Here is a 26,354-nt window from a genome sequence, read left to right as displayed (position 1 = left end):
CGTCCTCCCCGTATCCTCTGCAGTCTCTTGTCCCGGTGTCTCCATCCACTGCTGAGTAACTACACTGGGGTGGTCTGTTTTGTGTGGTTTGTGGCATAACGGGTACTGATATAAATACAAACAAGAATATAATGTATTTTGCTAAAATATAATTTTTTTTTTGCTTCTGTCTTTTTGATCCTGCATTAATACATGTTCTCTTGCTTCTTGCTCCCACATTGTGCAACTGATTCTCCTCATTGTCTCTCCTACTAACATATATGAAAAAGAATGAATACGCATCACAAATTTTCATCATGATAAAATTGTTTGAAATGTGCTGCAACTTTGAGAGAATAGTTTGTGTTATCTCTTTTGGTTGGTATGGTGAGTAATGTATTTGCTTACTTAGAGCCCTATTTTGATAACCTGTGCAGCTACCTCCAATGTCACTGAAACAGGGCTGGGTTTTTATTCCCTACAATCTGTATGAAATGGTTGAGATGCCAGCATAGCTAATGAAGGTCTGACACGTCCTCCTTATTTTTGTTTAATACCTTCCTCTGAAAGTAGTTGCATTGAATGTGACCTTACAGTTTAACTTGAAGAAGTTTGTGTTATGTTCACCAACTGGTTTAATGTAGTAAAATAGCAATGCTGTTTATTTTTAAGCTTGAGGAAAAAGTGGGGTTTTTTTGAATGATTAAATTTACAATGCAAAAAAAAGTTCCCTACCAGGCTTTAAGTAAGTCAGGATCTCTGCCACCTTCAAAAAGGAAACTGCAGTCTGAACTGCTCAATGGCCAGCGTGAGATGGGGGGGAGGAGGTTTTGGTGTGTTTTTCCTTTATTTTTTTAATAAGTCAAAACATATTTGTGTTTGAGATTGTTTCACTGGCCATGTGTTGTATATTGTATGGTATTTCAAGACATCCCTGAAGTATTTATGATGCTGTGTCCCACCAAGAATGTAATCTTAAGGTCTCCACTGTTTATGAAGCACAGTCTATATTTTATCTCATGCTGAGAAAAGATGTGATAATGGTTGTTTAGGGATTATGTGAAAATGGAGTGAGGAATGACCCTTAAAAATTGGTAGGAAGTAGGAGATTCCCACATGAGACTAGGGAGGTGGGAAAGCTGTTTGAATTGCTACTGTTGGGATTTTACAATGAATATCTCCTTTGCACTTATACAGGGGAAAGTGAAGACTGGTGAGATAAAGAAGCATTTTAAACAAAATGCAATAAAATCTGTTGGGTTACAGAAACTAAAACTAGTAACTTGCCTTTATTAGTGCTGTGGTTTCAGAGGCTGCAGCCACAGAGAGTGATAAGGTGCTTGTGATGCTAAAGATCGTTAGTGGATCAAAAGTGCCGGCTCTGGGAAGCGATAGGACCCAAATGAGCTTTAGGCACAAGGCTAGCACGGACTGTCCTAAATAAGCGATCCATTGCAACAAGAGATGCCTTACTTGGTTTTGGGTTCATTCTTTACATCTTCTTTAACTTTTTTAGGTTACAAAACAAGTAGATTTGTGCTGGGTTGCAGAGCTCTGTGTGGCCCGTGGCACGTTCAGGGGCAAATGTTCTGCAGATTTCTCTGGACAGTCTAACGCATGGGTCTGTAGAAATGCAGGGAATGACCCCGGGGGTCCCTTGCACCCCTGTTTCTGTGTGTGATTACATTGAAGTGAACTTGTTCAGCAAGCCCTGAATGGCTTGTTAGATTTTTTTTTTTTAATTGTATGTAGTTCTATCTTGCCTGTCAAAGATACGTATTTTTTAAAATATTTTTTTCCTAGGTTTTCAAAAATAGAAATACACAAAACTTTCACTCTTTGCAAGTGAATTCTTCTTTTTTTAAAGTGCCAGTCTTTCTTTTTAAAGATACTTGCCCAGACTTATTTCTTTAAGGATTAAGTCTGTATTTGGATGAAAGATGGCAATAAAATGTTATTGAGTTGGGTTTTTTGTTTGTTTTTCTTAATGTTAGGAATCATTTAGACTCTGCTCTGTAAGGTATTTAAGGACTGCATAGAGATCATTCTTCCTTCTCTGACATCCAGCTATTCAAATTGTAATAGTAAAGGCAACAGAGATCTAGCAAGTGGTTCTAAATGGTGCTTTAGGGCAGGAAATAAAGAATGCCCCAATCAATTGAAAATCCAGTAGGGAATTGAGATATGATGTAAAATTACCTACACTAGTCTTGGAAACCCGAGTGCTCTCAACAACAAAAACACTACTGAGTTCTTAGTATTCAAAGGCTACTGGTGCTTTTGGTCTGTCTCACTGAAAAGGCAGCAGTCTTGGGAAGCAGTTTGTTCCCTAAGGCTGTATCGGACTGATGAAGAGGTGGGAATGATGATTTGTTGAGTCATGGCCACCACCTTTTGCTGCACAGAAGTCGTTCATCTAAACTTGTTTTACTTGTGAGCTAAGGCATGAGGTAGTGCAAGGTGTACAGAAGACACATCAGCTAATATGTACTTGCTACCAGAAGATTTTTTACATGCTAGTAGAATATATATCCATATTAAATTAGATATTAAATCACATGTACTATTGGGAAATAAGACCAGCTGAGAATGCATGCTCTAGTCTTCTTCTGTGCTATTGTATCAGCTATTAAAGAAAGACAAGCGGAATGGTATAATCTTGCCTTCTCTCTTTTTCCACAAGGAGAAAAAAATTGATCCAAATGAATCCAGTTTTGATCTGAGACATGTACATATTATAATTTATGCCAGATGTGATAAATTAATTGGTTATTGATAAAATAATACAAATCTGTGTTATTGGTGAAAGACTGCTTTAGACTGATGGTTAGGAGTTATTTCTGTTAATGAGCAGAAGGAGCAGATGCTAGAACATCTGTGCCATGCATGTCATCCTGTAAAACAAATTTTCGGTATTCAAAGATGCACGTAATATTTCAATATCTTCACCAAAATAACTTTTTCTTTTCCCCTTTTTTATTTTTCTTCCTGAGTTGGTGTTGCCTCGGGGTTTCAGAATTTAGAGCATGTAGCTAGGACCATAGATAGGACTGGAGGCACTTTCTTGGTTATCAAATCTAGTTACCTGTTGAAGACAATCGGGTCATCAAATCCTCTTCGTGAGCTTACAAAACTTCATTTTGAAACTAACTTTTGCCCTGTTACTTCTATTGGATGTGGTTCCAGACTCTCACTATTGTGGCTGGTGAAAACTACAATTTCCAGTATAAATTTTTACTCTACTGGTTGGACCAGTATGTTTTAAAACACCAGTATGGTGTTTTAGTTTAAGTAGCTTTTTCTGCTGTTTCTCCTCTGATAAGCCAATCTTCCCAGTCTTGTGATCAACCCAGTTGCCCTTTTCTGCATTTATATGGTGAGCTCATCTGTTCTGAGTGTGAGTGACCAGAACCGCACAAGTCATTTCAGGTGAAGTCTCCTCACATCCTGCTGGTGATTCTGTCTTTCTGACAGCAGCAGCTCTTCTGATACACCTTGGGTTGCATGTGCCTTTTCATGACTGCATCACATTGCAGAGGGACCATGAGCTACTATTTAATTCATGTAAGGGTGTCTCTTCTCCTTGGTGGTCTTTAAATGATGAGCTCCCAGTGACTTTGTGACTTGTTTCAAATACATGCATTTGTTTTGTTCCGTTGTGTTGCCTTCTGTTTCTATTGTGGAAGGACTTGCCTGTAAAGTAATCTTGTATGCTTTGTTTAAAATATTCTGAAATAATGTGACATGCTTTTTGGCCCTCTTATTTTTAGCAATTCTGAAAAATACTTCTTATCCTCCATCTGCTACCCCACCCATTCTTGTACTGTTTGTGTTGTAACTGTGCTTCGACTCACCTTTCTAGAGTTGCGTTGATCAAACAGCTTAGAGTACTCTGAAATGATGATGGATACTTTTTGGGTCGTGTTCTCTCTCCTTGTACTTTTGGATCAAGCTAAAATAGCTGGGTATGCTGTAAAAGCTGTGTAAGAGGGAAGGGAAGGACAAATTTTAATAAACAGCATTGGATGCTGCTGAATTCAGAGCTTGGGAAGAGAGGAATAGCTTTTTATGCTCTCCCACCCAGCGGCTATCTGCGGTAACTTAGTTCTGGGGTCTTGTTCAGACTGAAAGGACCTTTTTGGCGGTCCCTGGCCATGCTGGGCATCTCCACAGGTTTGATTTACTGTGGTTACTTCCATTGACACTGTTGAGGAGCCATCTTCCCAGGGAAGTATTTCTCCTAGAGTTGAGCTGTCTTGCCTCAGATGTTATTACGCAGTTTGTAAAGAGTGTGCCGAATGCTGGGGAGAGTCTTTTATTGCCAGAGTTTTTGAGGATGTGATCCTACATCAGCCTAAGCTGTCTGGAGGTTGCCTGCTGTGGTGCCATCCTCTTCCCTTGCTTTGCAGCCCAGCTGCACTGGTGCTGGTGCTCATGTCACAGGCATGTCTGCAGTTAAAACTATCTACCTTTGCCAAAGCGCTCTCAGTGTCAAGTACACGGGTGGAAGCTGCCTGAATGGGAGCATTGTTTGTGGGATGCCCTAACCTGTCTGAAGTCTTCAGGAAGTTTGGCTGCTGAACTTCTTGGGACCTCGAGTTCACTTGAGGGTTCTCCTAGTTTTGCTTGAGAGCAGATCTGCAAAGCTGTGTAGGTATGTGGTGGTGTTTAGAAAAGTGCCTGCCCATGCTGGTGGGCACCTAACTGCATTGTCTGGTACTAAACACAGTTCCTGTTCCCTGTTCTCTTCATGCTTCAGCTTCCCTAATGAATGAGTGTTAAACATGTCTGGCTTTCAAGACTTCCACGACAGTGGTGTGATATGCTTGCTTTGCCTGGGATTTTATATTTGGCAACATCCCGCTTAAGCTTTCTCACCCTGGTTGCTCATTCCTACCTTCGCTTTGCCCATTGCTATGTGCTGGTACAAGCACTTGTGAACTATGTGGTGAAATGGTGAAATGGGAGAGTTCATCTGGCTGAAAAATAGTGGTGAAATGGGAGAGTTCACCTGGCTGAAAAATAACCCAGCAAATGAACCATGTGGCTGCACAAATGTTTGTTTCTGGCCTGCGGGAGAGGACAGCAGGGGAAGGACAGTGTACGGCAGTGTGAGGGCAGATTACAGCAGCTTCTTTGGTATTGGTGCTGAATTAACATGTAGAAATACAATTTTGGTGTTCCTAGGCTGCATATATAAACTCAAGGTTGTTAGGACTTTTGCTACTCATGAGAATGGGAGTTGGTGTTCTAACCTTTGAGTTCGGTCACTCGTTTCTGACAAATTACGTAAAAGGAAACAGTTGATTTTCTTGTATCATAAAACAAGATTTATGCAGGAGCTCCCATGTACCATTTTGTCATGGCAGATTGTTCTTTCAGACTTCTCAAACCAAGCAAGCTTAATGGTAGAGAGGACAGTTCTTCATGACACGTTGCTTTTTGAGCACTGACAGTTTTCAGAACTATCCAGAACATGGACAATGCAGTTATTCCTCCAACAGACTGGGTTTTTTTGTTGTTGTTAAGTGTGTGTACATACACCCACACTGTCTCTCTCTATTTGAATAGTTTAAGGAAGCTGGACTGTGTACTTTTTATGCTTTGAGTGAAATACAAGCCTATGCTCTTGGCAGAAGTTTGGGTTGGTTCCTCCCAAAAGCTGGGAGAGATGAGCCAACATACACAGATCATTCAACAGGTATGTTTGCAAGAGATTGGTAAAGGTTTTGATTTTTGAGAGCATTTTAACCACTCGCATGTTTCCCATTGAGACACCAACCACGGTTGTTTTTATGGAAAACGTTGGTCATATGCCTGGTTCTCTTACAGATGTGTGTCTTATCAACTTCATCTTCTTACTTTCTGAGATTAGACAGGAAATATGGGAGTGTCTTGTGACAAGCCCTCAGTAATGTGCTCAGGATATCCCATCATGCCACAAATACCTTTTAATTTTTTTTCCCTTCTTACCTTATAGCTGCATTTCCTTGTCTTGCTTGTTGCACTGTAAAATGCGTTGAAAGTACAGAACAGAAGGTAGAAGCCTTGTTTCGGATCAAGTCAAAGATTTGTCGTGACTATTTTGGGTCCCCAAAGCGTTTATTTTCTGTTGTCTGTGTGTTAGTTTTTTTTCCAGTGTGATTTCTGGCACATGCAGGTGTTTCATAAGACCGAGTGAGTGAATGCTCAAAACACTTGAGTTAGTAAGACCTGTCAGCTCTGGGGGCAATTCAACCCACACCGTGGCGTAGGACTTTCTCACGAGGTAACACATGGATACAGAAGGAGAAGGGAGCAACGTGTCTTCTATGGAGTTCGGTGTGAGACCTTAAACTTGTTAACTATAAGTATGTTTGTCTTGTGAGACAATGGGCAATGTTGAGCTAGGTCACATCTAAAAAAGTGCAGTTCCTGCATTTTAGGCAGGAAAATTTCGTAATTGTAGCTTAAGTTCAGGTGTGCTGTGGGCAGCTGCTAATCCTGATACCTACCCAATTTGATGTTTGTTAAGAACCCTGAAAACTTGCAAAGGTTGTTATACAAAGAGAATAAAGCATAATAAAAGGGTTATTGACATAGTTGAATTATTATTTTAGTGCATGTGTTTGCCCAGTAGACTGTAATGGATTTGAAGTAGTTGTTCTGGTACACTGGGTAAATTCTCAGTTGATTTTGGTATGCCTAGTCATTGTGAAAACACTTATTTCTCAATGCCACACAGCTGCTCTTGAAGTGTCAAGAATTGGCCTGTTGTTTGACCAAATTGACATAATTGTGCTGTAAGACATGTTTTTTATGATTGTGTGCTTAATTGACTAGGCAGCAGTATCTCATGAAGAACCACTTTTATTTAAATACCTATAGGAATATTTTCTCTGTACTATCCAGAGTTAATACCACAAAAGGTTCTTCTCTATTTTTTTTTCCTAGGAAAAAAGAAAAGGCTGATCTGTACTGGATAAATGTGAGTTGAATTTCAGCTTGCTGCAAACTATCTTGTCAGGTCCAAGCGACTTGAAATGGTTTTGTAATGGAGATGTTGAAACACAATGGGTGGTGGAAATGTTTCTGTTTATTATTAATTGACTCAGTATGTCGTCTTTTGCTTAAAATGCCAGTCATTCAAGGCTATAGTTCAACTACTACCTGGTCTGCTTTCTTTCTGGTGAGTGCAGTTGAGATGAACTGGTCTGTATATCAGGGTATGTATATGGGTGTTTGGAAAATAGGGTTAACTGTGGCTGTCTCTCCTAAATTTTTGAGATGTCTGGGCTCATTTAACCTCCTCCTTTCTGCAATATGGAGCAGAACTCGTCTGACAGAACAAAAATGAAACAAAAGTGTGTGTGTGCATCCTTTTCCCAAAAGATATAAATAGTCTAAAAGAAGGATTGTATGCTCAGCAGCTTGGCAGATGATGCTGAGAATTGACATAATACAGATATAGGCAGAGTACCGGTGTCTTTTTTTGGTTTTGCTTTGTTTAAAGGAGGGGTTAAGATCAGCTCTCTGGAGTCTCAATACTTTCGAAAAAAATTTAAATGTTAGCAAAGTAGTCTGAGATTTTTGTCTTGCAGTGCATGTTACTGTGGGCTGAACAGAGGGGAGCTGCAGCCAACTGAAGATAGCTTATCAACAGTGTTTAAAAAACAAAAATTCTCATCTGTTGATTGATAGAGTTGTGATTTCTGCCTGAAACCCGAGATGTGTCTTAATTGCCATAACGAGCTGTAATCTCTACATGGCGTGTGGGCTGCTTGTGAGACCTGTTTATTTATTAGTTGAAGACAGACCCATCATGGGTTTTTCAGCCAAATAAAGTTTTGAGAACATTCTGAAGTTGTCTCCCTACAAGGTGAGAACAGCAAAATCCCCATTGGTAGGACTTACAGAATCTGAACAGAGGAAGGCGGAAAGAGTAATTGGTATTTTCTTCTCCCAACTCCCTCTTGTATTTGGCAGACAGGGAAGAGGTGGCCTCAAACACATAGGCAACTGCTTCTGCAGGTACTTGAATAAGGATTTCTGAATTCCTGAAGCTGAGGTGTGAAAAGGAAAAGTCTTATTTTTGTCTCCAACTCCCTACTCATCTGGGAGCTACAGATCTCGTAAGCTCCTTTATTCCGAGGCTCTCAGAAGCATTTGGTGTCATTGCAGTCACGCTTCTTTCTCTTTCGTCAGCTTTTTATCCCTAACCTGTAACACGGGGGAAAAAAAATTGCTTTTGCTCAGTTCCCTTAGCTTTTTGGATCACAGAAATCATCATTGCTGCAGACTCTAGGAAGAGCCTGCCGGCTGTGCCTATTAGTCCATCAGCCTAGAAAATAAACCTGCAATGGCCAACTGCAAGTAGTAGATGAACTCTTGGCTATGTAGCAGAAACCACTGTGGGTTATGAGGACTTACTGAATGTACTGAAGGTTGCGAAATAAACAGGTTTGACAGCTGCTCCTCCAAATTGGGCAGTTCTTGTCTCAGTTCAAGAATCTCTGTACAAGAACACAAAATTGTCTAATCCAAGCTAAGCAAAAAGCCTCTGAATGTTTCTAGAAGCATCTTTGATTTAAAAATCTAGCTGTCTTTCTGTAAGCTTTCTCGTGTGTGTGTTTTCTGTTGGTTTTTAATGTTCCCTCGCCATAAATCAAGAGTCATTCCATTTCTGTAAGTAAATTTCCCTCTGACATCAGAATTGAGGAACAAGTGAAAACACATCTTTTTTGCTGATTCTTTCCATTCCATTTGTTTGTGGTTCAGGTCTTGGCTATATGTTGAAGGCTGTGTGATTATTTTTTAATCTAAACTGTTTTTTCCATAGTAGAGAGGATCATTTGTTTTGCATGTTACTTTAAATAACAGAAACATCGGTTATAAAAGCTGAAGAAGAGGGGCTTAGAGATTCTAAATATTTGATAGTGTTTAATAAGTGTATCTACTCAAAATAGCCTTTGTAAAGAAGCATAGTAACTAATTCTGTAATAGTCCTAGTCAACAGCAAAAGCCATAAAGATTTTTTTTTTTCTGAAATGATTAATGGCTGTGTATCTGAAGTCCTGCAAATTTTTGATATGCTCAGCAGAATCTAAAAATCTTAAAAGAAAGAATGTCTTGTACTCCTGCTTGTGAAAATAGCTCTTCCTTTATTCTGGTTTGTCTGCTCTCTTGCCAGCCAAGCTAGAAAAGTAAATAGCACCATCAAACTATGCTGATGTTGTGAGCCATTTTCATCCGTTCAGTGTCCAAGAGGCTTGATTCCTTATCTGCCATCATCCCTTCATGAAGTGTATGTGTGCATGCGTGGGGAATGCAGGATTGGGCACAAATCTTGTACCCTTTGAAGACACTTTGTCCAAAACAAACACTCAGTTCCAGTAAGCGTAATTTAGTTGATAAATATCTAACATTTTCTGGAGAGGAACCTCTGCTTGTTTTCTGCAACGTACCAAAAGCATTCTTAGTACGATCCTGATCCTGAAGTCCTTGAACACTGACATGAGGGCATGTAGTGCTATTTGTGCATTGATGGTGCCAAACCATCTAGATGCTTTATTACTTGCTTTCCTCAAAAATGTGGCGTTGTTCTAGACTGCTTAGAGACTGAGTCATTTGTTTAATATTTCATGGGGATGAAAGAGAAGAACAAGACAGATCAAACCAGTGTCCATGGAAATGAAAATGAGCATACTGATGTTTATTATCCTGGTGTGGAAGACCAGGAGACTTTATTGTTCCTGGAGGTGTTGTAATGTCACCAACAAAAGCAATCACTAATAGTCTTCCCCTGTCGTCCATGCATGTGTAACTCCCTGGGCATTTTCTATTGATATCTTCATCTAGATTACCTTTTCTCAGGATACAAACTTAAATCCAAAAGGTAATGAAAGATTTTAGTGAATGTGTGAAATAGAACACAGACCACAGAGGCCGTACAGCCTCGGTGTGAAGGGGAGAATTGGCAATATCACACTTTGAGTGTTTGTTTAGACCTCATGTGAACCTGTCGTCTTCAGACATACTCAGTTTTGAACAAATGTATAGACCTGATTTTTAAGCATGAACATTTGTCATCATTAGTTTATATACGTAGCATGTATGCATACACATATGCATATTAAAAATCACTGATTTAAGGCTCCTAATTTAAGAAAACACGTGGCCACCTGTTTTGGCCGTGATTTGAAGGGGAGTTAAGCAGGTGTTTTGGTGCTGTGCTCATTTGGGGAAAGCCATGTATGATGTGTTGGCCAATAAAAGACGCACCGAATGATGTCCTGCTTCTGTAGTCAGACTGTCCTTACGCTAAGGCAAATGGAGAAGAGTTGGACTTGCAAAGAAATGAAAGGATTACCTGAACTGATGTGGTCTATGTGCCATGAGGGAGCTCTGTAATGCCAGCTGTGGTGTTGGGGTGTCCCACTGTGCTGCCCAGGATGTCTGGCTGTTCCATGGGTTGGGTACCTTTGGTGAAGTCACATAAATTGCCGCATATCTTTTAAAAAAGAAAAAAAAAAAGAAAAAAAAAGGAAAAAAAAGTCATGTTGTGCGTTTAAATTTTACAGTGTGAGATAAATTTTTTTCCAAGTCATGTTTTGGAATCTTTATTTCAAGACATGAAATAATTTATTAAATCCACCTTTATTGAAATCTGCCTTCCTGGTGTTTGCATATGCTCTGACTTTAGCAATCTGCAGTGAAAACAAAAGGAATTAGTTTGAGAGGGATTCGGGAGATGGCTTTTTTCCTTCCTCAAGAATCGGATGGAAACGTGTGACCAAACATGTTTGCCACTGCTGGGAAAGCGGTTGCAGTTTGTGGGGGCAAGAATGACAGACCTGGTGGGAAGTAAGCTTGGGATCTAACTGTGTATATTAAATCTGTCCGGAGACGGAGAGGAGGCAGGATTTGGACAGAGTCCAGGTCTGCCCTTGACTTGTCCCATATAACGCCTTTTGAATTCAGAAGGAATTATCTATGAATAAATATAAGGGTGGATGTGCATGAGTGAGTGAGAATGTGATCACCTGATGTGGGATTCCCACAGTGAGGTGTTGACTCATCTTTTTTTGTATGGAAAGCTATTTTCCAGCCTTAGAAATACTGGTTCCAGTTTGGGAAGGCATTGAAGCACTTGTACAAAGTGCTTTTCCAAGGAGGGATTTTTTCCATAGTCAAGTCCTGTGTAAACTTGAAATGTCTTTGATTTAGGGAAGGGGGGTGGGGTGGGGGGGGGAAGTGAAGTAGTTTCGGGTGCTACTGTCTGTGCATGATATCTTGCACATGAAGACCCTGTTCTGTTGGTCCTTAGGCAATACCATGATAAAAAAAACCACAATACAAACACCTGCACTTGGATCCACCTGCCAAGTTCTGTAGCTTTACACTCCCTTTTCTATAACTTAAGAATAGGGCAGAGGAGGCAGGTTTTTTTGCTGCACTTTGGCTGCTGTGTTGAGAGAGACACATAAACAGCACGAGCTGCCAAAATGAAGGAGACGGTGAAACTGTCCTTATATACTGGGCTGTTGCATGCACAGACAGGTTGGGGGAGGAAGGAAAAAACCCTTTCCCTGCCTTGCCTTCTCTCTTGCATTTAGTGTTGCTTCTCCCATAGCGGTGAGCTAAATTATTTTCATAAAGAAGCATACTTCTTGAGTTGATGTCCCAGTAACTTCTGAATTTCAGGCCTAGTGTGCTAAAAGGTTTGATCTTTCCCTTCCCAGATAAATTGTATTTAAACGTGCTTGGTTTTCTAACTAAAGGAATTCTGGAGCATGAAAATGTCCAAGTAAATTCAAGGTTTGCTCTTTAACATTGGCAGCTGCTGTGCAAGATGCACTTTGAAACTGTAGTTCTACTTGTGTTAACAAAAAAATTGCTCTGATTTTTTTTTTTAATTGTAAGATACAATTGCATTTGTTTTGCACTTTCTAATCTTGAAAACAGAAGCTGGGTAAAACTGGTTGGCTCTAGCCAGCTCTGCCTCTGTAAGTACTGGAACCAGTTTAGTTGGGGGTGGGTCAGCAGAGCGCAAGTTTTGTTTGAGATCCTTCGCAACCATGTCAGTATTGCTACTCTTAACTTGCGTAGCTTTTGTGCTGGGTTTGTGAAGGTACAATACAGCTTAGCCCTTAATGTACAACTGTTTTGGCTTCAATATAGTAAAGCTATAAATAGACACCCCCTTGCCTCCCCAGCAGTAGGAAATGACTGCAGCAGGTGGTGTCCTCTGCTAGAAATTTGCACATTATTAGTACCCAAGTACTTTTTTTAAAATTGGCTTTCTTGTTGTGTGTTCTTGCTTCATTAAATGCCAACTGACTGGTCAGCAAGCATCTTGTTAAAATCTGAAGTCTTCATTAAGACAAAAGAAATAAAACCAGAAGGGTATTTTTGGTTTATTTCTGTGCAGCCTCTGTGTAAAGTATATTTTGTGTGCAGTTTTAAAAGTATTAACAGAAGGCACAGGAGAGCTGCATAATGCTGGTCACTGGTTAAAATGGTATTTTGATTCTTTTAGCTGTGTTGGGCTGGAGTTTAGCACACGTTTATTATAGCAGTTCCTCCATAGTAGTACTGGTAGATGCTTGGAAGGCTGTGGGCAAGATTTGTATCCCTGCTTGTGCTGAATAATACCTTGCACTGTGAATGGCATCAAGAAAATAAACGGGGCTTTTTGTGCAGCAAGGTAGTGCTTAGAGTAAATAAGGATATTGCAGTCTGGTCCACGCTAAATGAGTTCGATGGTGTCAATAAACAAGCTTCCCCTTGACACAAACCCCATCATTGTGTTTGGATTAACTTTCAGTCTCAGCAAAGAGGCCGAGTTGTTTGGGCAGGGAGAATAAATGCATTTGTGCTGCTGAGATTGTTTCCTTTCAGCCGTGGTGGAGAGCCCTTGCCTCCTTGCCACTGTTGGGTGCTGAAGAAATAGCGAAATCAAGGGGAGATGCACTGTGTACTTATAGTGTGTGTGTTTAAACAACAAAAAAAGGGGGACAATCCTGTGTCTCAGTTACTGTTTAACATGCATCTGCCTTTATACCCCTTCCTTTCTCCCACAGATGCGAGAGCTGTGTGGAACTACTGTTTGTGAGAGGGGCTGGGAATTGCCAGGAGTGCGATACCCCCCTGCGGAAGAGTAACTTCAGGGTACAGCTCTTTGAGGACCCTGCCGTTGACAAGGAAGTGGAAATTCGGAAGAAAGTGCTGAAAATGTGAGTGTCACCAGTTAAATAACAAAAGGTGGATGTATTTCATGGATCACCATTTAAAAAAAAAACTTATTCCGCCAGTAGTATGGAGGAGAGAATTTATTTTTTTTAAAGTGACAACCCATAAAACTTGACTCCGTTTAACGTGGAGGGATTTCAGAGAATCTGATTTTATGCAACAACTGAGGGCTGAATTCTCAGTTAAGCCTTGAGGGATTCCTGCTTAGCATTAGAAAATGTTGGGTGTTTCTATGTGGCCTCCTTTGGCAAAGACTTGCCTCCTAAATGGAGACGATGAGATATTGAGGACTACAGCTGCTTTCCCTTTGAGGGGGTGAACATGGGAGTGGGCCAAGAAACAGGACCTTGATTGTTTTGTTCCCTGGGGACCAGTTCTGAGAGTTGAAGGCCAGATCCCTTCAAAATGAAAATGGACAAAAGAGAAGCTATGTTCACATTGTTTTCTACTTCACACAGCAATTGTTAGTGAAAATGCTTCCTCACAAGCTTTGTGTTACTAGTCTGTCATGCAGATTTGAGAGCTCTTGGAATTGAGATGAATGAGGTCTAAAATTGCATCTCACTCCTTGTGGCCAAGAAACAACATTTTATAAGGAAAATAAGCAAGCCAGTTGATATTTTGGTAGAAGAGGGTCTGATGGAATGTAACAAACCTGGAGAGAGTTGTGTGTGCAAAAACGAACGTACAGGTGAATTGTAAGCCTGGTAGCTTTTATCTAAGACTTAGTACAATACTGAATGAATCATATGATGTTGCTGAGATGTGGGGAAATTGCGTCGTTGAATACCAAAGTGCTGATGTGGAAAGTAGTAATAATTTTGATGTTTGATTATAAAGCCTACGGAAGTTAACAAAAGTCAAACTGGAATGAAGTCAACTTAATTGACTAAACACGGAATGAAGTGTAGTTAGAACAGAAAACATTGTAAAATGCTTGGCCCACTTGGATTTGCCAGATTAGTTTTTGGTAGGCAGAAAAAATGTCCCCAAATTGGAATTTGGCCTGAGTTCTCGGGATTAGATTTTTATACTCCTGGGTGTCATGTATCTTGGTCCACAGAGCAGGCAGAATCTCAGCTTTGTATTTTCTTGGGAAGAAAGCCTGCATGTCTTGACTTTCAGAGGCTGTCCATGTTCTAGCCAGTTGTCTCTTCATCTCTTTACTTTTTCCAGCTATCAAGGGTTGGATAAGTGAGTTCTGGAATGGTCTATTGATATGAAATAAGATAATTGTGTGGCATTTTCAGTTTGCTGCTGACATATGCTTTCTGTTGTTGGCACAAAGCCAAACTCCCTTTTCTGATAACTTCTAGAAAAGCTTTTCTTGTGGGTGTTACTGTTGTCTCTGCCTGTATTAACAGGTTTCTCATGCTGAAGAGCTGGCTTGGAATTAGTATATCCTAGCCTCTGTGCTGCTGTTTACCTGTTACCCTGGAAAACGAAATGGCAAACAGTAGGCAAAGATAGCACCAATTTATGCCAGGCTGGCTCCTTTCCTTTGAAACAAGCGCTTCTGTCTCCTTTTAAAGATTCTGTACGTTGGGTCAGTTGTGAGAGCTGCAAAGCACGTAGTTGATAAAACTATGTCAATACTTAATATGCTTGCAGCAAGAGCCTTGTTGAATTGAAATTGTATCTTTGTGTGTTATACAAATACTTGTTTTTCTTCTCTCAAAGATACAATAAAAGAGAGGATGACTTTCCCAGTCTAAGTGAATATAATGATTTCCTGGAAGAAATAGAAGAAATTGGTAAGTCTTAATGCTTGCTTTTTTGATGTGCTGTGCTCATGAGCCCATAGGCTTTTATCTTCTGACTCAGCTGCCTATGAGAATGTCTAAGTTGAGTTTCTGTAATAGGATTTATCATAGTATCAGATGTTTATCTAATTACTTTTTTCTGTACGTTTTTAATCATATTTGCTGAACTGTAGGACATCGTTAAGTAAAACATTTTATCTGTCAGAGGAAAAACATGATTCAAAGAGGAAGTGGTACTTTATAGCTGAAAAAAAAGACTTGCAGGGGATTGTTGGTGCTGCACTGGGAAAGATTAAACAAAGAGAGGAGAAATTGAAATTTTCATTATATGCCTCCATTAGCTTTATCTACCATGACAGAAGCCATATGGTGTCTTTCATCATTTTTGCTTCTGCAAGTACAGTAGTTGAAGCTGCTTTGAAGCTGATGACCTTACATACCACTGTGGTAGCATTTTATGTTGCTTTGCAGAAGGAGGTGGTTTAGGAACAGACATTGATTTCTTTCTCTTTGGATTAGTTGAAGCAGAACTTTGCCCTTTGGGAAGGGACTATGTTATCAACAGAGTTTATTTTCTTCTTAGTTAGGGTGACTTGTGATTTATGGTGGAGTGATGGATTTTGCTTAGAAAAACAAGGATGTGTTCAAAGGAGTGACTCTTAAGTGGTTTGTTTCTTGGGTTTTATGAGCTTCTGAGGCTTTTCATTTTTTGTCCTGGAGGAAGAAGAGATGGGTTAGAACATGCAGGAGGGGCAGTGAATGTGATTTGAAGGAAAACATGGAGATGCTACTTCCCTTCGGTTTCTCAAAGGAGCCCTTGCTCCTCTTTGCACTATGGTGTTTTGTAGAAATGTATCCAGTACACTTACTGCTGTGAGTAATGTATCGTGTTTTTGTTGGCATTAGAAGGCTGAGGCTGGAGAGCTAAATCGCGTGGCTGGGAAACACCAGGCACACTCATACGGGTCCAGATATTTGGAGGAGACGATGTGGGTGTAGTTCTGTTTGTATATTTTTTTGAATGGTGCAGGGGAAGGAGGGAATGAGTAGAAAGAATGGTTGCATCTTAGCCAGAGGATCCTGGAAGAATCTGTGTGCTTGTGGAAAGGAAAACTTGCTTTTTATTTTTGTAGCATTAAATACAGGTTTCCTACACTGCTGTTACAGGGGTTTTCGGCATCTGCAACAAGGGAGTTGAAGTTTTGCCTGAAGTTGCCTGAATCTCATCAATTTCTGCAGAATGTTATGATTCTCCAGCTCTTGGGATTAGGTTGTTAAATTTCAAATGGTTCCAGAGCCTGCACTGGTAACTTGGTTTAGAAGCAGCAGAGTTCATGGCTGGTCTTCATAACCTTGTGAAGAAGAGTGAATTTGTCTGTAATTGTGCTGGTCCTGCAAATGTATAACGTGGATGCTCAATAGATAGAGTTGTTTAGGAATTGGAGTTATTTGCCCAAAAGGGACACCTAAAATACTAAAAGGAATAGAAAGTACGACTACCTCCTAATTTCTTCGTGTAGCAGCCAGGGTGAGGAGAGGGAAGAAGGGGTGCAGTCAGAAGGCTCTTAATTTTCACCGTCGAAGGGGTTATTTATGATCTTCTAACTTAAGGCAGATCCAGAAGCTGGAGGGCTGGTTAGATTCAAGAGCAACAGCTTGGGTAAGAATTCAAGCCCAGTTCTCCTTTCCCTGGTGACAAAGCTCCTTGCACATATCTTGCTTTCAAACTTAGTAGATTGTTCCTGTCTCCCCAAGCCCTTCCCTGCCAGCACTCCTGAGCAGAGTTCTCCACCTGACAGTTGTCTGGTATGTAGCGGTAGTGTGAATTCTTCCAGTGTTTTTGCTGTGCATGTTGTGTGTGGCATGGCTGAACAATGTGTTAAAGGTGTCTTCAGCTCTGGTTACTTCACATTTTGCTGCTGAGAGTAGTTATTTCATTTTTTTGTGTGCATGTGAATTCCCTGTTCGCTTGTGCATGTGGAAAAACTAGGCTGCAAGAAGGGAAAGAAAGGGTGTAGTCATGCAGAGCAAAGTTTTTTGCCTTGTGGGGCCAATGTACAGCAGGCTGGCAGTAGCTCGTGGTGGTTGTTCAAGCTGCCAGGTTAGGAAGCTAGGGAGCCCGAGAGCTGGATTTCCCCTTTCTCCCACTGCCCCACATTTTCAGTTTTTCTGTGGGAAGGTCACAGTGCAGCTTTACCCTGTTTTCTTTTTGCTGGTAAGTTTAGTTTTCTAAGTTGTTGGGAGGGATTAAATGAAGTAGTTGCTTGGCAGAGACAAAACGTAAACATCCTGTATAAGCATACTTCATGTGACCCTGGCACAATTCTGATAGTTTTTCCAAATGTTTCAGGTAGGTCAGCTCCAACATTTGCAGCAATTGCACTGTCTTATTCCATTGGTGTGATATATGACCCCACTTGAAACACATTTTCCCCCTTCATATCAGGATTGTTATACCTACAGACTTTTTCTATTTAAAGAAAAGAGTTGGGCGGCACAGCAGAAGTGTGAGAGGGGAAGGTCAAACAAACATTAGGGTAGTCACCTTTTAAGATTTCTTTTATAAAAAACACATTTTTGAAGTGGTTTAGATTGTAGCCACGAAATAATGCTTTGGGCTAAAATGTGTTATACAAGGCTCTAAATAGAAACCACATTTTAAAGCAAGTTTTCCCCAGAAGAAAAATCAGTTGGACAATTTGAGAACATTGTAAACACAGTTTGTTGTCATTAACACTAGGAAGAAAAATAAAGTGAAAGGGTTAAAACCTGCCTTTGGGAAATGTGTGGACAACATCTATCGGAGTAAGTCAGGTCGATGCCCATATGATGAGAGGGGCAAGGTTAAAGCTTAGGATGTTGTTATAAGTTTACAATCTCTGGACATCATGCAAATGTTGCTCGCTCTTTCTACAAGGTTTTCTTCTTTCCCCAAGATTTTCTTCTTCCCCAGAGTCTGTCTGTAGCTAGTTTTTCAAAACCTGGTGTGTAAGCTCTCCAGAGCAGGGCCCGCCTCCTAGCATGTGTATACACACTGCCTGGCACCATTCTCCTGATACCTGAATTGAGGCCTCTAGGCATTACCGCAACACAATTGTTAGTAGTAATTATTGCTTTTAAAAAACATCCAGTACATTCAACTTGGAAGGAGACTACTTGTATTTGTGCCCTTTGGATTCCTGTATCTCGTTACTCCTCTAAGACTTTATGCAATACCAGCTGCCTAGTGACTTGTCTTGCTCAGAACGTTTATCTCACAAGTGATCTTTGGATAGAAAGGATTTTGGTATCTACGATCACTCGTGGGTTCTGTTGTTTATTATTTTGTGGTTTTTTCCCTCTCTGTGTGTGCATGAGGATGGTATTGCTGGTCCTGACAATGGGAATAACCCAACTGGAAACTGGGCTGCTTTATCAAAGATCCATTTCAGTCATCTCATCTGAACAAAGATTTCGGTACCACACTGTTCCAGCCACAATGATCTTTCTTAGGCCGATGGGGCTGAGTGATTTCAATCACTTATTACTATGCTAAGGTATTTTTCTGGAAAATTATTGTCCCAATAAAAGACAACTGAGGATAAACAGAAATAATTATTAATACCTAACTAGATTTTTCTGGCTTAGCTGTGGGTTTCTTTTGTTCCTGGTAATTATTTTGTTACAATCACAGAAATGTTGGTTGGAAGGGACCTGTTAAGTTCTGTTTCATCTTTTCTCCCCCTCACCCCACTCCTACCCCTCTTAAAAGTACAGGGGCAGAGATTGGCCCAGGCATCGAAAGCACCAACAGAAGGTGCTGCAGTAGCTTTGGACTCCCCGGCCAGACTGAGGATGTGGTTGTGTCTCCGTTCATAGCGCTCTGCCCCAAGCAGTTGCTCTCCTGCCATTCCTGGTCTCTAGCTGGTGATTTATGAAGATGATGATCAAGGAGTTGTTTGTAGCAGGGTAGGAGGAATATTGTTTATAACAAACTAATACTTACTAATTTAAAAATTTTCAGCGGGCTTATATCAGCAATGCAGATCAAACACTGTCATCAGAGTAATCATCTCCTGTCTTGCCAGAGAGGGAGTGTTCCTAATAGTTGAATAGCAAATATTTTTACGTGGTAACATTATTGTCTCTTAAGGAACTAGGAGGAGAAGTCTCAGAAAATTTGCAGTATCTCAGACTAAACCAGGGAGATTTTGATGGACTTGAAGTCCTGCAGTGGAGTGACATTCATTCATACCGCTGTGACTCTGGACAAGTTATTGTGCCATATAATTAAAATTTTTGTCTCATTTTCTTTTTTCTTTTATAACTAAGAAAATATTTTTCCATTTGTTGTAGAATTGCATAATGAATGTTGTTGTTTTGAAAAGCAGCAAAAGTTTCCCTGTAAAGTCTGAATTTCAGAAGTAGGGAGTTTTACCTAAATAGAATGAAATGTTTCAGAAAAACACAATAGTCTTCCTGTTATACCTCAACAGATGTCTCAAGGCAAGTCATTTTATAAACCAACCAATGTGAGATGGATAAGTAGATAAATAATTGTTGCATACAAAACAGCTTCTGTTTCTTTTCCCTGAAGGGTTTTAGGCCTCTTATATCGGCTTATGCTATATTTCAACACGGACAAAAATAAGTCTGGCTTCTCTTTGAAACCTTTTCAAACTAGCCATCTGCTTTGCCAGTCATATTCAGATCTGTACCAATACTTTTTTCAGGGTAGGTGTAGCATATGATTTAGATTTTTTTTTTTAACTCTTTCTGGTTCTTCTAGTTTTATAATTTGTTTTGTTGTATTTTTTAAAAAGGGAACATTTGCAAGAATTATATTTAAAATAAATTTCTGGCAAAACTCAAAGCAGACCAAATGAAAAAAAAATACTGCATAGTCCTAGCTATGTAAAAAGTAAGATGTTGAGTATTAGTAGTGACTGTTCTTTGATTTGATACGTGTTGGTTTTTAAATGCCATGTAACTTGTGGAGGGGACAAGGGAGAAGAGAAAGAAATAATCTCTTAATTATTTTTTTGTGGCCTAGTGCCCCTTATGAAATGGACTTGTCAGCTGAATTTGTATTCTCTCAATATTGATGAAAAGACATTTGAAGCTCGTGAAAAATATGTTGGAAGATGTTTTGGCTGGCTGGTTGGCCACTGATAACCATGGAATGTCAAAAAGCATCGTTTGTTTTGCTGCTAGGGTGTTTATTGCAGGAGGGAGGATACTCTTTTCATTTATTAAAGGACAACTGTTGACACTGATGTTGATATAGAGACATCCAGGTCTTAACACTTGCAACAAAATGTAGCTCTTCAGAATTTTAAGTCTCGAAATGTGGACAACTTAGTGTTGAGGGACAGATGCTTAGGACCAAGATAATGTTCCTCTTCAATGACTATGAATCAATATTCAGTGGGAGAAATCTGCTCTGGCCTTTGAGGGTGCTGGAAGTATGAATCTTTCTGATCGCTGGCGTCCTACCATATCCTCAAGTGACAGAGTAGAGCAAGACTGACAGAGCAGAATCAGCATGGTATGAGCAGATCTGACTGTTGAGAGGGTTTTACCTGTGGTTTGGTTCCAGCCACAGCAGGAAAACAGAAGGGGAAATAAACCATCTTTCACCTTGCTGCAAGCAGAGCAGTGGGCGTTTAAGGTGGCTATGCAGGTGGATATTGAAGATTTCTTAAACATTAATGCAGAAACATCTCTCTTACATGGAAATGTTACTTGATATCAAGTAGAAAAATGAACCCACTTTTTTTAAGTAGTTCTAAATAAAGGCAGGCATCTGCATATGTCTAAAATTTGCCTACTTGCCCCAGTATGAGTTTTAAATCTTACGGTTTTTGTTTTACAAGTCTAGGTTGTGACTAGTTGAACCTATTAAAGATAACCAAGAAAGGAGGGGAAAAAAACCCAAACCTTGAACGTTTCAAGCAGCAATAGTTGCAAAACCTAGATCATCAGCTTGTTGCTGGATTATTTTTAGAGAAATACCCAAGATGTTCAGGATCCTAAAGGCATTTGGCATCTCATCTTGCTCCTCCTCTTGCACCTGAAGGTGGCATCTGGGCATCCTGCTAGCACAGCACGTCTCATGCTATTTCTTTCTCGTGTCGTCATTGAAGAGTTTAGAGAGCTGGTGTGTGGATTTAAGTTGTAGGAAGTGCTGACATTCCCATGCAGCTGCTGTCATTGCAGAGCCCTGGTCTGATTGTATGCCAGCATTTTCACATGACAATTCTTCTCTGCCGTAATACACAAATATTAAGCTGCTTGTCAGCTGGGAACTGTAGGCTGGCATTTTGGAGGTCAAATCTCCATTAAAATATGAAACATTTAGACTAAAATAATGTGTTCTGCTAAGGAAATGTTGCTACAACCAGAAAGTGCATGTTTGTTGCAATATGAAATTGGAAAATGTTGTTATGCCTTTTGGAGGGAAAAAAATAAATACATTTGAAATGGGTAACTTGCTTCCAAAAACCAAGGAGCTGAACTTTGAATGGCTTGTTTGGGTTATAGCAGTGCCCAGAAGTTCCAACCTGAGATGAGATCAAGACTACGGAGATAGGTGCTGCATATAGCTATAGTACGGAGATAGAGCAGACTATGTATAGGAGAAGGGAAGCTTTATTCCCCTACTCCTGGTTCTTACTGGTGGGAGACCTCCAGTATAGAGGCCCAGCAGAAACAGTAGCAAAGTTGGAAATTGAACTCGGGTGTTGATTCCCAATCAAATGCTTAAACCACAAAACCAGCCTCCATCTCAGATCTTCCTTCTGAAGTGGGGGTGGAATAGTTCAGCTGATTTAGGAGCCAGGCTGAATTAAAATGTCAGTCCTCTTGATACTGCTCATTATTTGGAAAAGGGGTGTGTGTGGAATAAATAACAGCATTTTGTTTGTTTGCTTAAGGGTAGGAATTTCTTCAGCTGTATCTTGCCCTAGCCCTTTTTGTTGCAGTTCAAGGAAGGACTGCATACTTTTGATAAGAGTAAGATGATGTGGTGGTTCAGTACTCCTGGAAAGAGAGTATTCCTATTTCCATCTGTACACTTTTATTACTTCCCTTGTACCATCTCTGGCACTTGTCCGGCCCCTTTGTTGAGCCAGTTCATGTTACTGGAGGGTTTCTGTTGACACTGCAAAGCATCCAGGGAGTCATGGAGTCAGAGCAGGGGAAAGGGTGTCGTGTGCCTGGGAAGAGGGACGTAAGAGCAGGACTGCCCCTTTTTGGCAGGAGTGAGCTGCTATACAGCTGGCTTTGTAGAACTGAGCTGTATCCCACAATTCTAGCATTTTGGGCCTTCTGTGCTTTCTTTTTCTCATTTGCTCCCTGCTTTGATTTCTTGCTGTTTCCTTTGCTCTCAACTGGTTTGCCAGTCTAGGCTATTCATGGTTTGGTTTACCTGGAATCCTCCTAAAAGCTCATTTCTGCCATGTTACCTGTGGAGAGGATGAAAGAAGGGATATCATCTTTACCAAACTGAGATGTGTGCTATGCTGATGAGTAACAACAGACTTCATGTTTCTTCCTTCTGTTTCTCTCTAGCAGCCTTACTTATACAAATGACTTGGCAGTGGTGCATGTGTCCAGGGTTCATTTGGCCCTAGTTGCTTGAGAACCTAGGAGGAGAGAACTGAACCAAAATCTTCCAAGTCCCGTGCTGGCATTTCCACTAGAACCTCCTTCCCTTCCTCAGGGTTTGACTTAGCGCAATCACTGTGCTGCTGTTTTCTTGCGAAGGATTTATCAATGGCAGTGCAAATTTCTGTGCTGCTCTTGTAAATTTACTGTAGCCATGTGACAAAGCTCTTTGAGGCTTTGAGTGCTGTACGTTGGCAGTCTTGAATAGCTTTAAGGCCATGGGCATGAGCCCAGCATCCACTCTGGATGGTGATCACCAAGTGACTTCCCAGTGATAATGGCTTTCAGTTGGAATTCACTTGACCCACAATTGAACCAGTGACCTAGAGGTGAAAGGCTCAGGCATTGTATCAAATTACTAATCATCCAAACCATCTACATCTTTCAAGCTGTTGATTATAGAAACTGTTCAATTTCTTGAGGTATCTTCTATGCCATGTGTAGATAATTGGGAATGTTGTGCTAAACTATGGAGCTTGCTGGCTGACCCTGCTTGCTCATAATTACGTGAGATATAGTGTGTCACTATCGAGAGACATCAAAAGAATGTCACTTAACCTATTAATCTGGATGCATCTGCAGATTCCTTATAATAAAGGTAATTGTACATTGGTGCCTTTTAAGTTATCAAATGATCGGAAAATTTTTTGTGTACCTGAGAATTCGAACAGTCTCTGTAGTCTTTGTGCATTAGATAGTCTAATGAAATGGAATGACTTAATTTCTAACCTTATCTTAATATGTATGTGTTTAGTCTAATTTAATTTTATAGGAATCACTGTGTTCTTAGCTGTAACTGCTACTTGAAAAGGTCAATGTGTTACGAATAATATTATGATTATTCATGTGTATCATTATCAGTATCACAAAATAGGATGCAAAACTCAAATTTTCATCTCCTACATATGTATGAAACTAAAGGAACTCTGCTGGCTTCTGTTGAAGTTTGCAGTGATTTAGCAGACTGTGTCTTGCTTTACAGGGAATATTTAAATAAGTTCTGTTATTGCAATGTTTATATCTGGTGCTAGAAGGGAGAGAGAACATAAGAGTAGTATTTCTTTGTCATAGTCATGTGTGCCAACCTAATACTTTCTGTCTTTCTAATATTTATGCAGTATTTAACTTGACCAACAATGTGGATTTGGAGAACACCAAAAGGAAAATGGAACTGTACCAGAAGGATAACAAAGAAGTCATTCAGAAAAATAAGATAAAACTGGTTAGTTAACTTCTCTCCCCTACAATTTTTATTCATTAGTTAAAGAATGAAAGGATTTTTGAAGTGGAGTACTTTCTGTAATATCATAAAACAAGTCAAAACTGAAGGCGCTATGCAGATTTCACTTTGTATTCAAAAACCATAATATGCTCATATTCTGCAATACTGATATTTAGTGCTGCTTAAAGAGATTAAATTGATAGTTGAAATGTAGTTACGCTTTATTTTGGGAAGGGCTTAAAAAGAAGGACAGGCAGTAAAGTCTGCATCTAATACATCACCACCGCATGTGTGCTGGCAGTGCCGTTGGACAATATCCAGGAGAGACCAAGTTCAGTCCTATACCAGGACAATCATTCCTTTCTCATCCGAAGGAAAAAAGGAATCCAGACACGGACATTATGAAGCTCCCAGGAGAGGGTTGTAAAATTGAGGGAAAGCACAGGTCTGGTTTATACAAAATTTAAAATGAAAGATGTTGAAACAAACATTAAAACTTTTGTTCAAGAGCTGATAATATCAGGAGTATTGTATACATGATCTGTATGCAAAACACGTGGTTCTTTGAAGATTTATTAGTTTAAAATATGGCTCAGATATAATTTTGTTCTTTAAAAATAAACTTGCAAGCATTTCTTTCTGTAAGAAGAGTTTAATCTGTTAAATATTTTTCAATATAAAAATACACATTGTTATCGGTTCTTGAAGGAAAATGTCTGCCCAGAGTGTGACATAACAAGGTTTTATGTTTGTATTCCAGTTGCACTAAGGACTTGCTTTCAAATCAGTAGGGGTGAAATCCTCACTCCCCTGAAGTCTGTGGCAAAACTCCCAGTGATTTCTTTAGCTCTAGGATTTCACAGGAGGAGATTGGAATCTGAAAAATGTTTGTTTGAACCTCTTCCTTTTAAAGGCAAGGAAATTTCCCTAGGGGTCCATCTCTGATCTGTTATCCTGTCTCTGACACTGTGCAATAACCTATGCTTCAGAGCTTGAAGAGACCTGCCAAATCTTTGGCTACATGTCTTATTTTACAATGTAGGTGCAACCTCTAGGGTCACCATGAGAATAGTGTGCTTTGCCTGCAGCCCACCTTCCGTTCATGTACGTGACTCGCAGACAGCCTGTGCACTAGTTGTGTGATCATATCAAGCAGCACAATACTTTGTACCCACCCAAGCCCCCTGGGCCTTCTGTTTTCTGTACTGCATGGTCTTGCTGTGCTAGAGGTTGTCTGGTGGAAGCTGGACAAGCCTGCGTGAATCCAGACTTACTGGAGATCTGGAGACATTTCTTTTTTATTTCTTTTTCAACAACTGAAACATAATAATAGACTTGATGCAGTTGCTATTACAAAAACTACATGATCTTGCCCATAAATTTACCCCTCTCCCAAAAGCTGAAAGGGTGCTTTCTCTCTCTAGCTCTTTTGGGCAGGTTTTGGAATGTCTTTACTCCTTAAATGGTAAAAGGTGTCCTAATTTCTCACCTAAACTTCTTATGGCCAGTCATTGTTCCTTCGTTCTTGGACTGACATAAATTTTTCTGACGACTGTAATAGTTTACTTCTGAGGAATATAGATATTCTCTGTCCCTCTTGGTGTTTTTGTTACCCTTCGCCTGTTCCGGTTTGAATTTGTGTTTGGCAGGCAGAAGGGACCAGAGTTGAATGCAGTATTGTAGCTGAGATCTTAACAGCTCTTATAAAAGAACGCTGTTTTCCCATCTCTACTGGAAATACATTGACATGCGTGATCCTAAGACAGTTCTTCTCCTGTAGTACTGTCATACGGGCGTGCAGAATCAGTAGAATCATAGAATCGTAGAATCATTAAGGTTGAAAAAGACCTCTAAGATCATCGAGTCCAACCATCAGCCCAACACCACCATGCCCACTAAACCATGTCCCTAAGCACCGTATCTACACATCTTTTAAATACTTCCAGGGATGGGGACTCAACCACTTCCCTGGGCAGCCTGTTCCAATGTTTAACCACTCTTTCAGTAAAGAAACTTTTCCTCATGTCCAATCTAAACCTCCCCTGGCGCAACTTGAGGCCGTTTCCTCTCGTCCTATCGCTTGTTACTTGGGAGAAGAGACCGACACCCACCTCGCTACAGCCTCCTTTCAGGTAGCTGTAGAGCGCGATGAGGTCTCCCTTCAGCCTCCTGTTCTCCAGGCTAAACAACCCCAGTTCCCTCAGCCACTCCTCAGAAGACTTGTTCTCCAGACCCTTCACCAGCTTCGTTGCCCTTCTCTGGACACGCTCCAGCACCTCAACGTCCTTCTTGTAGTGAGGGGCCCAAAACTGAACACAGTATTCGAGGTGCGGCCTCACCAGTGCCGAGTACAGGGGCACTATCACTTCCCTACTCCTGCTGGCCACACTGTTTCTGATACAGGCCAGGATGCCATTGGCCTTCTTGGCCGCCTGGGCACACTGCCGGCTCATGTTCAGCCGGCTGTCGACCAACACCCCCAGGTCCTTTTCCGCCAGGCAGCTTTCCAGCCA

General features: G+C 40.4%; 1 protein-coding gene across 1 annotated transcript in view; it reads left to right on the top strand.

The window, feature by feature from the left end:
* The window catches only part of MNAT1 (MNAT CDK-activating kinase assembly factor 1), a gene marked incomplete at its 5' end in the record, with an annotated part of 110,939 nt that overhangs the window by 4,712 nt on the left and 79,873 nt on the right, over positions 1–26,354 (top strand). The window contains 3 exons of the mRNA XM_009332753.1: positions 13,041–13,193; positions 14,890–14,963; positions 23,738–23,841. Of these exons, the coding sequence (XP_009331028.1) occupies positions 13,041–13,193; positions 14,890–14,963; positions 23,738–23,841 (331 nt within the window). The remainder of the gene's footprint in view (positions 1–13,040; positions 13,194–14,889; positions 14,964–23,737; positions 23,842–26,354) is intronic.

This window comes from Pygoscelis adeliae, unplaced genomic scaffold (genome assembly GCF_000699105.1).
Source record: "Pygoscelis adeliae isolate BGI_AS28 unplaced genomic scaffold, ASM69910v1 Scaffold179, whole genome shotgun sequence".
NCBI classification, from domain to species: domain Eukaryota; kingdom Metazoa; phylum Chordata; class Aves; order Sphenisciformes; family Spheniscidae; genus Pygoscelis; species Pygoscelis adeliae.
Note: the sequence above shows the minus strand (reverse complement) of the source record. Positions and strands in the feature narration are given on the sequence as shown.